The following is an 18,214-nucleotide window of genomic DNA, read 5'->3' on the forward strand; positions in this document are numbered from 1 at the left end:
CGTGATCTTCCTGATTATCATTAGCGTTGATTAATCCTCACTTGATACTTTCCAACTCTATTGTCTCATTCTTAATCGTCATCGGGTCGCTACTTGTCTCTTTTATACGTGAATAGTCACGACGTATCGATTACACCTTTAATGACGTACTTATTTCATTCGTACTTCTATGAGTATTTCCTTTTATAAACACAATCTACGACTTTTAATCCTTGCTATCATCTGACGATATCACCTTTCTCCTTTAACTGGTTATCGTCGTTTCTTACTTCTCTCTACTGTCATCTGACATCTCCTTCCTTATTAGCTAATCTTTTTCAACTTGTACCTTGTTTATCACACATGTTGTTTCTTAACGTAGTTGGGTCTGATACATCTTTTACTATCTTCAATTTATCCTTTCTTTGCTTATTTAAGCAATCGTGAATTTCACGTTGCTCTGTTGGTCGTGATCCTTCATCCATTATCATTGTCTTAAACGTTGCATTTCACGTTACCTTTGATTATATAGCTTATACAGTTGTCCTTGCTTACTAGTACTATTCGTATTCTTATCCTCTTCACTACTTTCTAGTTACTCCTTTGAGGTTCGCCTCGAATCTCTTATTGACTTTTCCGCTTACGAAGTTTTTCCTTTACATCACCTTAATCTCTGACTGATTCAATAGACCTTTAATATTTTATATACTTTTGTACTCAAATTTCTTATTGACTTATCAGTCAAAGCTGTTTTTCCTTTATGTCACAATTCTTTATTCCTGATGACCTCATAAGAATCTCACACGCTTCTTAAATATTTAAATTTCTTAAGAATTCATCTTAGTGACCAATTTTCACTTATTCATCCTTACCTTTAATTCTTAACAGATTCAGTAGATTCTTAATAATTTATTTACTTCCTTTATCGTCATTCCTTCTTACTGTATAAACAACTTTCTTTTTCATCTTACACTTCTACTTCTTGCTTCTGAGTAGTTCCACTATTTTATTCTCACCCTTCAAGGTATTGGCTCAATACTGGTTATGATTGTTTCTTAGTTTGTCCTTATTCTGTTTTTCATCTTCTTCTTGAAGTGTTTTCCGCTTATTCTTAACATTTTAGATTGTAATTGACTTTGTAACTTCCAAAATTAGGGAGTAGTTCCGACTTGTCGTCCTATACACCTTATGCTTTTTCAGCATTTATGTCAAGATTCTAATTATCTTTTAAACAACTTACTTTCTCTGTACTAATATGATACCGTGGTTTCTTAGATACAATTTACTCCTATCGGTCCAATAGTAATGAAGTATCATCTTGTCCTTTAATTACTGTATTCATTACGTTCTTCCTTTATTTATAATAGCTCCATTAATGCTGTTCCACTCTGATAATCTTTCTGACGTATCTCTAGAACTTTCCACTTCTCTATTCATCTTACTAAATCTTAAGGGCATATGAGTCCCTTCATTATACTTTCTTTCATCTTATCCATTATTCTTATATTTACTGACATGTATACCTATACGTGTGCTTTTGTCCTTATACTAGAGTTTCATAACTTAACTCTTCTCTTTTCTGTTAACACAACTTATAACTCTTAATGCTGATATTAGTGACTTCACCTAATATCAGTCAATTAGCATCACTTATCTTTTGATCTATCTAATTTCAAACTTTCACGTCTTACAAGATTATCTTCTTCGTCGTTTCGTATTCCTTCTCCTTCTACTTTTATATCTTCAAACACTGATATTGATAAGGTTATATATCCTTAAAATATCACTTGATGTTCATCATTCATATTATCGTCTTTTATACTTTTAATTTCTCTCCTCCGATATGACTCACGATCGCAGTATTATTTATCTCAACATAATGATATTCATTATATTCTTCATTCTTGCATTTTCGTTGTATTTCTTTCGTTTAATATGACTCTCTGTCATTTCATCCTTTACTTTATCATAAGGATAATTACTATATCCTTAAATATTGCCAGCGCATTGCATCTTGACTGCGTTCGCTCTCCGGCAATAACTCCTCGTTCACATTTCACTGTAGCTCCCTTAACATTATTGCAATTATCATTAACAGGGCTTTATTCTGTTATTGGGATGTGCTTTTAAATTTTATTCTTATTTACTAAGAACATTTTATTATCCGTCGCAGAGTTTCACATCTGAGTTCACTTACTAATAAAAGATTTCAAAACATCTTTTGGCTAGCCAGCTCTTTTAAATCACTTTTCATAAATCGTTTGAAATCATTAGTACAATTGTAGCTCAGAGTGATGACACCTCTCATCACCAAAGAGTTGCTCAAAATCGCATTTTTCTTTATCATTGTAAAGATATGATGCATGATCTACATTTCGAAAATCATTTTCTTATGTATTCCTATCGTGATTATGCAATGTCATATGCGATGTCTGAGCACAATCGTACTTTGAAAAATCTTAAGAATTCTTCATACTTTTCATAAAACATAAGTTTACTCCAGGTTGTACACTCTGCGACTATTAACGGCTTTCTTTATTATTATTGGGTACATTTCAAATTTTTGTATTGTTGTCACCTTCTGTCATTTTCCTGACTATTCTCCTATCACATCAATTCTTTCTCCATATCTCCGATAACTTAATTTAATTCAACATTTTCTACTACTGTAATCACCACAACCACTTCTTTAACACTCTGTACCATGTCATGTCCTGTACAAACGCAGGTACCGATGTTTCATATCGATTCCCTGTTGGTAACCCATCTCTTTCTTCACAACTTCTAGAACGTAATACAAGAATTACGTTCGCGATAAATGTATTATTTATCGTTTATTATATTATTGTTTTTGTAAATTATGTTTATATATTCATTTTTTAAGCACGTGTTTGTCAATATCGCTTCCTATAGGCCCTACCTATCTGAGGTATTATCCTATAGGTACATTCTACTCGTTATGCTCTATCATGCATGCAGTAAACATATACACAACAATGCAACATATAAACACAAATACTCAAAGCATATTAATCATTTATACCTAAGGGTGCCTGATGTGGAACGCTAGGTTTCCTAATAACTATTCCAGTGTGTCGACCCTTAACTCTTCTACTGGAGTTGACTCCGCCTCTATGCACGGAGTGGGGGTTAGTCCTAATACCAGAGGATCGACAAGTATAATCTGGATAGAACGTACATCTGAAAAAGTAGGGTCGAACAGGATTGCCATCCCACTCGTGGTCAGCCTCGATCTTACGGGCCATCATAGTGAGCGTTCCAAAGTGCTCGTGAACATACTCGTATAGCTCATCAAACTCTGGTCCTAATCTCCTGACATATCTACGATTAATTGTCTCATTATCTTTATCTAGATCTGGGACTCCCTCGACCATACGTAAAAAGTCAGTGGAACACAGTCCCACTGGTAGTATTCCTCCAGAAAAGGAGCGCATTTGTCTCCTAACCTGATTCAAAACCCCTTGTGCCTGGCCATTTACTAGCCCTCCATCTTCTCTCAAATTGCGGTACCTCCGCACATTGGACCAGAAATGTTTACTTCGGTACTCCTCGACGTCTGACTTATCTGATAACTCTTCTTCTTCAAAGTCCTCTTCTTGATGAACTTATTCTGATTCTTCCTCACTTTCTTCATTGTACTCCATTTCAAGCAAGTGAGTTCTACCTCTAACCCTAAAAGAACTATCAATTTCTGATACTGACATGAAACCATTCTGATATATCTCAGGTGATCTCCTAGCATCTGAGTGTAATCCATTCTGGTGGACTTCAGATGGTCCGCCTATTTCGTTGTGAAATCCATTTTGACAGATAGGAGGTGCTTCCTCCCATTCCTCTGCAGCATGTGACTGAGCTCCGTTCTGCCCAGACATGCTAAAAAGAAACAACTCCAATGCCAGCGACCATCTGAGCCCTCTTTTTCCTTGCTTAACTTCAATATCATCTCGTAAGGCATCACAAACATTAAATTCAAATCAATCTATACGTAATTCGCAAATACGTAATCACTGAATATCCCTTACACAAGTAATAAACACTTAGTTGCCTTATCCGCTCATATACACAAATATTCATCACTTCTCCATTTAACCATCTCGGTTCGCACGCTTTATGGAACTTACTAATAATGCACACATCAATCAAATGCAAACAACTAAGGTTTGACTCTTTTGCTGCAGTAGTTCCTAGGTTTACTTACTGACAGAGTTTCACAATTCAGACAGACATCCAAAACAAACTAGCAGTGGTAACTGGACCAACTGCTCTCAAAACAATTATCAAAACAAACTTGCAGTGGTAACTGGACCAACTGCTCTGATACCAACATTGTCACGACCCAAATTATTGAGCCGCGACCGGCGCTAGGGAACGGGAGTGGTAGCTCCAGAACCCGTAGCAAGCCTTAAATCACTATTAATTTTTCGCAAAATAATAAACAAATAGCATAAAGCAACAGAAGCAAGTATACATAACATGTATACACAAACATTTACACTAACTGTTCTGTTATCCTCGCGGGCTTTGGTTACCGTACCTCGTACGAACTGGCCTCGCGGTACTATGTTCCTCAGTTAGTGTATCCAACATATCACTGGCACCTAGTGCCGTGCACAACATATAAAACACGTAGCCTACAGAAACATATAAACTGGGCAGCAAGTAATATGTACACTCAATGTGTACTGCTGTCTAGGCTACGACTCTGTCACACGGGACCACTACTGCAGCATTCACAGAAGTCAGAAACTATACATATACAGCTGACTTCTGGGCTTCAAAATTGGCCTCTAGCTAAGTCCACACACTAAGCACCTGGAAACATCAAAGGTGAGGGGTCAGTATTTGGGAAATACTGAGTGAGTTGACATTTACTAACAATATTAGTATAAAAACATAGCATCGCATTCCAAGAAAATAATAATATGAAACATATAAACACGTATTTGATCCGTACGAAACTAATATCCTAGCATGCGACACATCTCTCGAATAATCATATATCATTCAACCCAATCGTAAATATCAATTGCGAGTCCAACTCGCTGGTGGCCCAGCCACTAGATACGGGGACTTCCAGGCTACACCGTAGCCGAGTTCACTCTCGTATCGAAATCATATACCCAATCGTAAATTTCATATTCATCAACAGCTCCCAGCTGTGTTAAATCATTTCTCAATGCAAACATACTAGACTGACTCGATACTGGTGATCACACAGCCTATTGACACCCAATAGGTAGCTAGTTTCTTCGGATCGCATACTAGTTCTCGTATATATAGATTAAGTAAACATATAACATTTCAATCAATTATATGTAATGCGATACGTATAAACAGTATATATATCTATATAAAATAACTTTAATATATAATACACGAAAGTAAAGTGCAACTCACAGTGACCGCAATCCAATCACAAATATGGTCGATGAAATGATATGCCCTTGCTATCCCACGTCTACTGACCTCTCTGCTCTGACACGTCTGATAAATAATTAATGTTTAATGATTAGACGTGAATCTCGTATTCCTATACGTATAATGCTTTTAAGTTTTAAGGTTTAGTTTCATTTCGATGAAGTTTTAAGGAGTTTTCAGGACAGTGCGCAGGTGCTGCCTGCACACTGACACTGTTTAGTAAAACGACGATCTCTCCCAATTGAACCGTCGGATCGAGATGAAATTTAACAGAGGCGTTCCTAAGAGGCAAATCTATAAACTGACCGTTGGAATTTTGAATCTGCCAAGTTTAGGGTAGTGTGCGAACGCACACAATGAGTGTGCGAACGCACACCCTAAATTTCAAGGAGTGTGCGAACGCACACTCAATGTGTGCGAACGCACACCCTTGACAGCCCCCCGAAAAGTCGTTTTCCGGGGCTTTTCAGCTATCCCGACGTGCTATACATCCAACTATACAAAACCCGCATCTCGGTTTTTATTAAAACGCTATAATAACTTCAAAAACGTCAAATTCAATCCAAACAAAATCCTAACTCAAAACAGCCCTTAAACTCATCATTTTCAAGCTAAAAACCGACCTATTACCTTGATTTGATGCTTAGGGTTGATAGAGGCTTCGATTCTGAAGAAATCGCCGCGAAAATCACTCGAATCGGACGTCGAACGGCGAAACGGCGGCGAAACGACGGTATCGTCGATATTTTCCTCCATTTCTCTCGATCCTTCTGCTCCCTCTCTGATTCATATCTTTATTTCTTATATCATTTGGCTAAAGTGCCATTTTAGTCCTTGTCCTTTTTGTTTCTTACCATTTATCGTTTAAACTTTTCTTTTATACGATTTAGTCCATAACTAAATCGATAAATCCTTTTATTATAACTTATACGTATTATTTATATCCAATAAATAATACGAAACCCGATATTAATACTTTCCTGTCAAAATCCAAAAGTTCCATTTTCGACACAAAGTAGCTAAATTACCACTTTGGTCCCTGTACTTTATTTTGGACTTTTCTTGACATTTTTTTTCCTTTTAATTCCAATTCTAACTTTACAATTGAAATATAACCTTAATTTTCTCATAATTAATTTTCCAAAACCAATCTACTAAAACTTATTTATCGGAAAACTTTCCTATTTTGCCACTCTGGCAAATCCAAACTGGACACGTGGTCCAATTAAATAATTAAATAATTTGGGGTATTACACCAGCTATGATTAACTGATGATGAACAGTCGACAATTACGCTCGAAGATGTTATTGATGACAACGCTGATGCAAAAGCTGAACTGAGTCTGGTTGGAAAACTACTAACGCAAAAGACTACAATCTCACTCATCTGAAGAACGCACTCCATAGTGCATGGCGGCTGGTCAAAGGATTTAATATCACAGATATAGGGAATGATCTCTTTGTCTGTGAATTCTTTTCGAAGAATGATAAAAATAGAGTTATACAGGAGGGTCCGTGGAATTTTGATAAACAATTGATTCTCTTTGAACAATTGTCAGGAAACATGCAACCAAGCAACACAGTTCTGAATAACTGTGTGGTATGGGTTCGGATTTATAATTTGCCCATGAACTGTAGGGGGGTAGCTGCATTAAGCAAAATTGGAGCGAAGGTAGGGAGGGTTGTGGAAGTTGATAACGTGATTGGAGAATGCTATCGTTTCGGTAGGGTTAGAGTCAGGTTGGATGTCTCAAAACCAATCATACGGGGCACACAAAATTATCAATCCACTTGGAGAACTTTGTTGGATTCCATTTAAGTACGAACGCCTCTAAATTTTTTGTTATTGGTGCGGTATGCTCGACCATCTAGGAGAAGCCGGAGGAGACTGAGGTTTCTGACTGGCCATATGGACCAAGTCTTCGTGCCACACCACGAAAGCGAAGTCTGATGGGGAACAGACCTGGAAATTCTGTGAGACATAAAGGAGTGGAGGAGCAGAGGGCTACGGGCTCACCATTGTCCTGTGATGGGAATCCAATAGGGGTCAGGAGATCGTTGAATCTCAGTCATGATGGACAAACTGATAATATTGCCAGGGTCACTGTTTTGACGCAACAGGTTGGGAGCAGCAGTAAGGAAACTAACGTTGTGCCATCTCAAAGTGAAACAGGAGGAGAAGTAGCAGCACAATTTTGATGGTCTTGTGGAGGTAGACATTGTCCAAGCTCAGCTGGGCAAGACTGCAATTATTGATGTCTCTCCAGGCACTGATACAGCAGGTAAAAAAACAAGCAAGGTGAGTTCCTGGACTCGGGCAAAATCTGGTACAGAAGTTAGGAAAATGGAGAAGGGCAGCTCTAGCAAGAAAACAACAGCAAAGCGACCCCGTAGTCTGGCTCAGGAAGATGATTCTGATGACCTTTTCTCAAAGAAAGTTAGAGATGGGTTGACGAATAGGTTCGAAACAATTGAGATATCGGCGGAGACTGGCGTCCAGTCTCGCTGGATGCAATGAAACTCTTCAATTGGAACCTCCAGGGATTGGGGAATCCTTGGACGGTTAGGGCCCTCAAATTATTTGTTAAAAATAATTCCCCAGACATTTTCTTTTTAATAGAAACAAAGTTATTACAAAGCGAATTCAGTAGCATTAGTCGTAGTTTTAATACTTTTAATTGTTTTATTGTTGATTCCGACGGCAGAAAGGGTGGTCTTGCTTTATTCTGGAGGAGGAGTATTGATGTCAGTATTGTTAACTCTTCCAAAAACCAGGTTGAATTTGTGGTTAGTGATCATAATAGTAACTTGTCTTGGCGAGGTATAGGTATTTATGGGTGGCCGGAAGCTCAGAATAAGTCTCGGACCTGTGAGCTTATAAGAAATTCCCGGGGAGCTACCTCACAAGCTCTAGTTCTCTTTGGAGACTTCAATCTCCATTTGCTTCATGATGAGAAGGAGGGTGGTCGTATTAGTGACCAAAGGGAATTGACAGAATTCAAAGAAGCTGTTGACTCGTGTGGGGTGGAGGATTTGGGTTGTAACGGAGGGCTATTTACATGGTCTAACGGTCACAGCGGTGATAATCTTATTCAGATTAGGTTGGATCGATTTTTTGCGAATCAGAGATGGCAAGAAGCTTACCCGGGTTGGTGTGTCTCTCACCTAGCAAAATACAAGTCGGATCACTGCCCCATCCTTCTTAATACTTGCAGACCTTCATCTAGTCTTGGCGAGAACAAGAAGGAGAAGATATTCCGGTTTGAGCAAATGTGGATGACCCACGAGCATTTCGATGATATCGTCAAGTCAGCTTGGAACGGTGGGAACAGTTGGTCGGATGGTATCATGGCAAGATTGGAAGGTTGTGGTAATAGTTTAAAAGGTTGGGCTTCCTCCACTTTTGGCAACATAAATAAGCAGAAAAAAGATAAAATGGCCGAGCTGCTCCTTTTGCAGAATAGCCATGATCAGGTCCAAAGTGGTGGACGTTTGACGGAGATGATAGCTGATCTGGATGCTCTCCTTGCGCAGGAAGAAATTATGTGGAAACAGAGATCTCGGGCAGATTGGCTTAGAGAAGGGGACCGGAACATAAAATTTTTTCATAACAAAGCTTCCAACCGCAAGAAGAATAATTTTATCCAACGAATCCGCGACAAGACTGGAGAATGGAGACATGGTATGGCGGTGAACTCAGTTATTGAAAATTACTACAAGCAGCTATTTACAACATGTAATCCAACGAACCAAGAGAGAGTAACAGATTGCATTGATTCAGCGTTAAGACTTGAGCAGATTCAAGGCCTCCAAAAACCTTTTCGGGAAGAGGAGATCTTAGTAGCGTTGAAGCAAATGGGTTCGCTGAAGGCCCCAGGCCCTGATGAGATGCCGGTTCTTTTCTATAACTCTTATTGGCATGTTGTTGGTCGCGATGTGATTAAATGTGTCCTTGATTTCCTGCACACGGATATTATGCCAAACCGTGCTAATCATACTTTTCTGACACTGATTCCGAAAACCGCAGCCCCTGAATCTATGAAAGATCTCCGACCAATTAGCTTGTGCAATGTCATCTATAAGATTATGGCTAAAGTCCTCGCTAACAGACTGAAAAGGGTCCTCTCGGATCTTATCGATGAATCACAAAGCGCTTTTGTCTCAGGCAGGCTGATTACGGACAACGCTATGATAGCTTTCGAGATCTTCCACTCTATATCTAAACGCTCCCAGGGCAGAACGGGATCGGTTGCTCTTAAATTAGATATGAGTAAGGCGTATGACAGAGTAGAATGGAGCTTTATCAAGTGCGTTATGGAGAAGATGGGGTTTCCCAATCACTTTATTAGGCTCATTATGACTTGTGTCTCGACGGTATCGTTCACCTTCTTGATCAATGGCTCGCCGGTTGGTCTTATTCATCCTCAGCGTGGGCTTCGACAAGGTGATCCTCTCTCCCCATACCTATTTCTCCTTTGCTCTGAGGGGTTCTCCGCACTGATTAGAAGAGGTGTTCGAGATAAAACAATCTCTGGCGGCAGGGCAGGTAGAGGAGGGCCGCGCATTAGCCATTTGTTATTTGTAGACGACAGTGTTCTTTTCATCAAGGCAGCTCGTCGGGAAGCAAATGCTCTAAAGGATATCATCAGAGTATACGAACAAGCTTCAGGGCAAGTTGTCAACTCTGAGAAGTCAGAGATGTTCTTTAGTGCAGGGGTTAATTCGGCTAACCAGGAGATGTTAGAAGGGGTGCTGGGGTTTCGCGTTGTGGAGCGGTTTAAGAAGTACCTCAGTATGCCTACGCTTATTGGTCGGTCAAAAAAGCCTATCTTTGCTTTTCTTCGTGATCGTCTCCATAAGAGAATTTTAGGCTGGAAGGAGAGGTTTCTATGGAAAGTAGGGAGGGAAGTTCTCATAAAATCCATAGCGCAATCCATCCCGACCTACATTATGAGCTATTTTGCTCTCCCAATCTCCTTCTGCAACGAGATGAGAAGTATCATTGCAAAGTTTTTCTGGAGTGGTACTGATGACCAGAAAAAAATCCATTGGGTGAGTTGGCAATCCATTTGCAAGCCAAAAAATGATGGTGGCCTTGGCTTTCGCAATATTCGCGCTTTTAATTTAGCAATGCTCGCAAAACAAGCGTGGAAATTTGCTCATAACCCTTCGTCCCTTTGCGCTAGAGTTTTCAAGGCGAAGTATCACCCGGGACATGATTTTTTGCAGGCTACGAGTCGGAGAGGAGCCAGTTTTGTTTGGCAGAGCATAATGGAGGGGAAAAATTTCCTCGACTCCGGGTTAGCTTGGCGAGTAGGTAACGGAACGTCCATTGATGTGGTTAGTGACAACTGGATATCGACGACAGATTTTATGAAGCCGGTTGGAGTTTCGAATGTTGCGACGGGCTGTAAGGTGAGTTATTTTTTGAGCAATGACGGGTCTTGGGATATTGATAAGGTTAATAACTGTTTCTTGCCTAGCGATGTGTCTAATATTCTAAAGATCCCTCTCAGTAGGAACCTCCCTCCGGATAAGCTCTTTTGGTCGTTGAACAGAAACGGCTTCTACACCGTGAAGTCCGGTTACTATCAGGCCTGTAAGGTGTTGGAGAGAGGAGCAGCGTCATCCTCTTCAGGAACTCAGAACGACAGTTTGTGGTCTCGGATTTGGCGTAGCCCTGTTCAGCCAAAAATTAGACATTTCCTTTGGAGAATTTTGCATGAGGCTCTCCCATGCAACGTAAAATTATCAAGAAGAGTCCCTGTAGTCCCCATGCTTTGACCGCGTTGTGAAAATATGCAAGAAACCCAACTGCATGCCTTGAAGGATTGTGAAGTTGTTCGTGGCCTATGGTTGTTGTCTCCTTTGAACTTGAGAACTGACAGATTTCAATGCAACAACATGAAGGAATGGATTTCGCAGATGTTTACTTCTCTCAGGGACGATGAGCTCCAGTTATTTATTCTGAGTCTTTGGACTATTTGGACAGACCGAAATAATATTGTCTTTGGGAATTATAGACAGCCGCCTGAGAGGTTGTTTGCACGCAGGATAATAATGCTCGATCTGATAGGGTTTCCAAAGCCCTCCAACCTGCTGCTTCGGTTGATTGGCAACCCCCACCACCAAACGCGCTGAAGACGAACTCTGACGCCGCTATTTCTGTGAGAAACCATTCAGCTGTTGTTAGCGCAGTGTACAGGAATTCTTCCGGAGCTGTCATCAGGTGGGGAATCAAGCAAATTCAGGGTGTTACAAATGTAGAAAACACTGAAACTCAAGCTATTCTTCTTGGCCTCCAAATTTCAGCGGATATTCCTTGCGACCTTCTGATATGTGAATCAGACGCAGTTAATGTAATCAACAGGGTTCGAAATCCAGTTAGTGCCATCGACCCCATCCAGTTGATTGTTGATGATTGCCTGGCCGTAGTGGGTAACCGTAATGTGGCATTTCAGCATGTCCGAAGACAGTGTAACCAAGTTGCACATTCCCTAGCTAAATGGGGTATTTTTATCGGCAAAGATTGTATCTCTGACGAGAATGTTCCTTTCCCAGTCAATGAACTTGTTAATCTTTTCTCTTAATTAAAAAAGTTCAATCTTTCCTCTAAAAAAAGGATTAATTTATAATGAAAATCAAAATTCCCATTTTGTTTTTTGAAAATCGAGTTAGATTGATGCATTATATATCTAGATATTAATTCCAGTATTATTTATTTATGGGTTAATTGCAAATTAATACACAAACTTTACCCCAATTTGCAATTACAACACGAACTTTAAAACTTGGCAAATTGGTACACCGATTTTCATTTTTTGGCGAATTGATACACCGAACTAGAAAAACACTAACGTGGACATTGTCATATACAGCCACGTGTTGTTGTATGATTGGTCGGTGTACCAATTTGCCAAAAAAATGAAAGTTGATGTATTAAATTGCCAAGTTTCAAAGTTCGTGTTGTAATTGCAAATTAGGATAAAGTTCGTGTATTAATTTGCAATTAACCCTTTATTTATTTATACAGTTTTAATTAACAATTTATCAGCAGTTTTAATAACTATTAATGTTTTTATATAATTGAAAAGAAGAGAACAATTGTGAAAAAATTGAACCGACGATCTAAGCGGTTTTTAAAATTTTACTGCTTTAATTATTATTATTTTAGCCAAAAGTGCATCTAAAGCAAAAGACAAGTTTCCTCTGGCACAGGTGGCCCTAATAATACTAAAGTAACCTTGATATGTAAATGCTGGATTGTCTATTTTGGCTGTCACTAAATTTTTAAATTATTTAATTTAAACTTTTGAATTATAATTCATCTCACTTAGTAACTAAATTGTAATTTTATTTTAACAAATTTTATTTTAATTCAAACAAAATTATTCTAATGTGCCAATCAATTTCAACATTTATATCACATGATACATTATTATTTTATATGAACACATAAACAACAAAGAATCAACTTAGCAATTTCGTGTTGTCATTAAAAAATATTCCCCTTGAGTAAAATTAAAGTATAATAAATTAAAATAAAATAAAGAATTTTGTGATATAAATAAAATAGCTCAAAATTTTAGTTATTTTTTAGATAATTCATTCGGTAAATGATATTTGGTTATCTAAATGACGATGTCAATTATCAAACTCTAGACTTTTTGATCACAGAAGCTCTTATTGCATGAACATTCTATATTACAAATTGCAGATAGCTTCACAAAACCACTTGTTCCTTAATCTTTTGAATCTGTTATATCTAAACTTGACATATTTAATATTTACCATGCAAGCTAGCTTAAGGGAGGATAATACGATATACATCAGCAATGCATGATTGATTAGTGATCCGATCTTCTTTATGGTGTGTTAGTTAATTATGATTGATTAGTATAAGACAATTATTTTAACGGTTTAAGAATCTTTAATAGTTAGATTTCAGTTAGTTGCTACAAATATAAAACAATAAACAAATTAGTTTGTACTCAACTTTTAATCAATCAATAAAGATTATATGTGCTTTATGCTTATATTTCTAAAGTTTAGTGTCTAAATTAGAACAAATTAAAATTTTCTCATCCAAATAAAATAGCCCGAAAGTCTAGTAACTCTAAAAATTTGATGCCCAGAGACCAACCATAATAGTCATGGTTGAACGTGATCATACATGTATTTTTTTCTACAAAATACTTATATAGTTTAACTCGAAATAAAAACTCATATGTACGATGACAAAACCAAAAAAACAATTATAGAAGAGGAAAAAAATGCCGATTACTGATTGATGGAGTCTGCCTTCTAATCCGATGAATATTTAACCTGCAAAACAGGGTAGGCCGAAAATCGGATCCTTAATTCCGCCCCTGATTGTAGCATCAATCTAAGAATCAAAGAACAAAAACCCGAAAGGTGATCCGATTAATGTTTGGCATCTTCACTCCTTTAAATTTCCTTAGCTACATTTTACATTAATCCATTGCAGATTGGTGAGAATCTTTGATGAACTATAGAAGAAACAATGTGGATGAGATATGGAAGTGACATGACAAAAACAGGTGAATTAATATTTACTTGAAGAAAAGGCCATAAATTTCTCATAATGTGTCCCCACTGAAGGGGAAGTACACATCAAAATGCAATGAATATGTTGCTTTCAACTTAAATTAATTAACTTTTCTGCAACCCATCTTATTCTTTTTACAGAATTGAATGGAAGTGGTCAATGCTACAGATCATTGCACGAGTGTCATATATTGTCCTTTCAATCATTCATATCCATCTATTATTCTTCCATTTTAATTCATTTTTGCATATTATACAATGCCAATTAAGTTTAATCTTGATCGTTTTTAATAGATTTTAATTTAGTCCATCATCCCTAAATAGAGCCGATAATTGAAATTCTCACTATAAGATAATTTCAGTTAAACACGTGTAAACAATTATTAGAAAGAAAATATTTTTTTTAAAGGCTTAAGGTGTCAATTCGCCAAACGTTTTTATATTTGTAAATTTATTCAAAACTTTCAAAATTGAAAATCTATTCCAATTAAAATTCGTTGCAATTATATCTTAAAAAATTCAATCAATTTAATTGTGTCAATGTTTCACTTCAGTTTAATATTTATTTATCTTATTTGTCATTTATTTTTGGTCGAATCACTCAAAAAGTCCTCACCTTTAATTTTTTTTTTCAATTCCACCCCGACGTTGAAAATTTGTCAATTTTACCCACTTTTGAATTTTCCGTTTTCAATTGTACCCCAATTTTTTAATTGTTGTTAATTTTTTAACTTAAATGATGAAATCATTCAATTAACTAAGTTTAAACATGAAATTAAATTCTTTTTTATTTAAAAAAGTACAAATAAGTCCTTTATTTTTAAAAACTAACTAAAACTCATAATCATATTAACACTAACTTAAATTCTTAATTAATTTAACTAAATTTAAATAAATTTTAAAAACGTACAATTAATATATGCTAGACATGGAGAATGTTTTAAACAAATTTTCAAACAAAAAAGACGTTAATTTAATTTTTCAGGGCACAATTGAAACACAAAAATGCAAAATATGGTAAAATTGACAAATTTTCAACGTCAGGCTATGATTGAAAAGGGGCTAAAAGGTCGGGGGTTTTTAAGACATTAGACCTTTATTTTTATTTATCGCTTCAAACTTTTTTTTTTTGCTTCAACCACCGACATACATAAAATTTCAAATTAGATTCTTACTTTGTTTTTCAGTTTTTTTAATTAAAAGATAACTTTTACAATTTTAAAAGATGAGTTTATAAACTAAGATGTTGCCATAAAATTCAACTAAAAATGAGACAATTAAATTAATCAAATAACTATTGGATAGAATTGCAATAAAGTTATCAAATTGTATCAATTTAACAAATTTTGAAAGCTAGAAGGTTTAGTGTAGAAATATCCAATTCTTTTTAACTTTTGCTGCAAATCAAACAATATTTTTTAATTTTGATAATTTTAGCCGAATTCCAAGAGTCAATAGCAATGTAGTCCAATTCCAAAATTACGTAATTGTATTAACATTCATTGGAACTTGGAAGCAGCCAAAGAGCATTATCATTATAAAATTGCAATATTTATGGCATGAACTAGCTACTCATACTACATGCTTTATCTTAATAATTTAATTTTAAAATTCAAAGGGTTTATTTGGTAGTTAAGTTTTATTTTTGGCTTATTTTCAGGTTTTATACTTTTTATTTTTTATTTACTTGATCCTTATTTTTATTTTACTTTTTAAATAGTTTTTTTTTTATTTGATCCCTTTACCATTAAATTTTGCAAATGATTTAATTCTTAAAAAATAAATTAAGGACGAACCAAACAAAAAATAAAATTAGACATAAATAATATACAAGTATTAAATAAATAAAAATTACATAAAAGAAAAACAAAATAATTTAGAAAATAAGTAAACAAAAAATGAATAATACATAAATTTGGGAATGAATTATACTTTTTTTAGGAAGGTTGGTTAATTTAATTAAATTAGCTATAAACCTATACTGTTTCCTCTCTCCATCAAGAGAAGAAGACAGAGATAGAGCAGTGACCCCCTTTTGAAAAAGACCTAACAATGCCACTATCGGATACCAAACATTATACAGTTGGTGCATCATCTCATCTTATCAATTTTACCTAAAAATCTATTTTTATTAACTAAGGGATAGTAGTGCTACAAGCACATGTTAGCACACACTATAACTAATAATATAACTGATGGAGTTTGCCTTCTGATTCAATAAATTAGACTTACAAAACGAGATAGAAGTTAACCGAATGGTGGTTGCCCGTTTAACTCTCCAATACTAAAGTCAGTTTCAAGCTTTGAGCAGTATTTTTAGCATATGAATGTAGTTGTGTGTTTAGACATACCTCCACCTCCTTTTATAATAGATGAAAGTATACTTTGTATAGTTGTAGTAGGAAGATGAATCTTACTTTATAGGGTTTGACTCTGATTAGGAGTGATATTTCTTATTCAGACATGAGTCTTATTAAGGAACGTCTTCCTAAATAGTCTCGTCTTCCTAAGTTAGAGGTTATCTTCATAAGTTGGAGTTTGTATACAAATAGGTAAGATGTTCGAGAATATCTAGTAGATCTGGTAATCCGCCCGAATCTCAGGATCGACGCACTTTGTCCGAATCCTTAGGGATTCGGTATTATTCCTGCCAGGTGGTGTTTCAGTAGAGGCGAATCTTATGGATTCGACCACCTGTTTCGTATGTTTTGACCTTTCGGGAAGGAGTCCGGTGTTATCTGAGTATGGATCTCCTGCGACTCGGCTCCATTGTAGTTAAGATAGGATTCGGTATTCATCAATAACTAATGTGAATTTGTTTTTTAAAAACCACTAAAAAACAATCAAATTACAATAGATAGATAAAATAATTGTATGGCCAAATAACCAAAAAAGGTCAAACCTTTCATGAAAGTTTCACAAAAGTCCAAACTTTTCAATTTTATCCAATTTGTCATGAAACGCATGATTTCGTTTCAATTTTGTCCAATTATATAATTTTACTCATGTGGCGCGTAAGTGGCGCTGATGTGGCATGCTACACATCAGCGCCGCATAAATAAAATTGTGTAGTTGGACAAAATTGAAAAACAAATCATTTATTTTAGGACAAATTGGATAAAATTGAAAAGTTTGGACTTTTGTGAAATTTTCATTAAAGGTTTGGCCTTTTTTGGTCATTTGGCCTAATTTTATACATCACATCTTTAACCACAGTAAAAACAAATAATTTGTGACGTCTAGCTTTTTTTTTCAGGGAAAAACTTATTGAAACCTCTCTCTAAAATTTCATCTCTCCTCTATATACAACTTCTTCTCTACTTCATGTCTTTTATAAACTTAGAGTTTATTTTAATAAATTATCTGTTTGATAGTTTTTGCGGCATGAATTTTAGTGTTTTTTTATTTAAAAATTTATGCTTTTATATTTTTGTGTTGTATTTTCTTAGATTTCTCAAAAAAATTTAGTGACAGTTCAAACTTCATAGTCAATTTTTTGTATATCTAAAATTTTTGGATGAGTATTATTCCAATTTTTTAGAAATTCATTGAAGATGCGGATTGCAAAAATACTACACTTCAACGCATCAAGCGGATTGTCAGTCAAATTGGAAGGACAAATCAAAGACCCGCTCCAACTAAACTTTGCTCTCAAGTCTCGTTCGGTCCTTTAACGCGGAATCAATATCTAGATTTGCATAATTTCGATTTATTTTTTACTTGTATCTTGGGTTATTTGTTAGTATTTTAGATAAAAATTGAAAGATCATATATTAACTTTATTATATGATTTTCCAATTCTAAGTTTGATATATTAACTTTGTTAAGAAATTTTTAGATAGACTCCGTCCACCACGTCATCCGTGAACTAAACAAGTCATATCATAACATCTCATTAAAATGGGGGTATTTTTGTAATATTATTATTCAAAAGTGTATGGAAATAACAAATAAAATTATAAGAATACCCGCATTTTATGAGGTGTTATGATATGATTGATTTAGTCTACGGATGACGTGATAGACTGAGTCTACATAAGAGTTTCTTTAACTTTGTTATATGCAAAAAAATCGGCTTCTCTTTCATAGATTTGATTACTTTGGTCATTAATCCATCATAAATGACAGAAATGACCACTAGTTTTTGCGATGAATATTTTTCATAATAAATTTGTCACATTTTGTATAATCGTTAGAGGTGGCCATGGGCCGGGTCAGCCCGTGAACC

At 35.9% G+C, this 18,214-nt stretch overlaps 1 protein-coding gene across 1 annotated transcript; it reads left to right on the plus strand.

Moving 5' to 3' along the window:
- Window positions 1–11,217: 11,217 nt before the first annotated feature.
- LOC126681482 (uncharacterized) lies at window positions 11,218–12,008 on the plus strand. The gene is made up of 2 exons (XM_050377020.1): window positions 11,218–11,424; window positions 11,472–12,008. The coding sequence occupies exons 1-2, from the start codon at window positions 11,218–11,220 to the stop codon at window positions 12,006–12,008; spliced, it is 744 nt and encodes a 247-aa protein (XP_050232977.1).
- The last annotated feature ends 6,206 nt before the right edge of the window (window positions 12,009–18,214 follow it).

Source organism: Mercurialis annua, linkage group LG5 (genome assembly GCF_937616625.2).
Source record: "Mercurialis annua linkage group LG5, ddMerAnnu1.2, whole genome shotgun sequence".
NCBI classification, from domain to species: domain Eukaryota; kingdom Viridiplantae; phylum Streptophyta; class Magnoliopsida; order Malpighiales; family Euphorbiaceae; genus Mercurialis; species Mercurialis annua.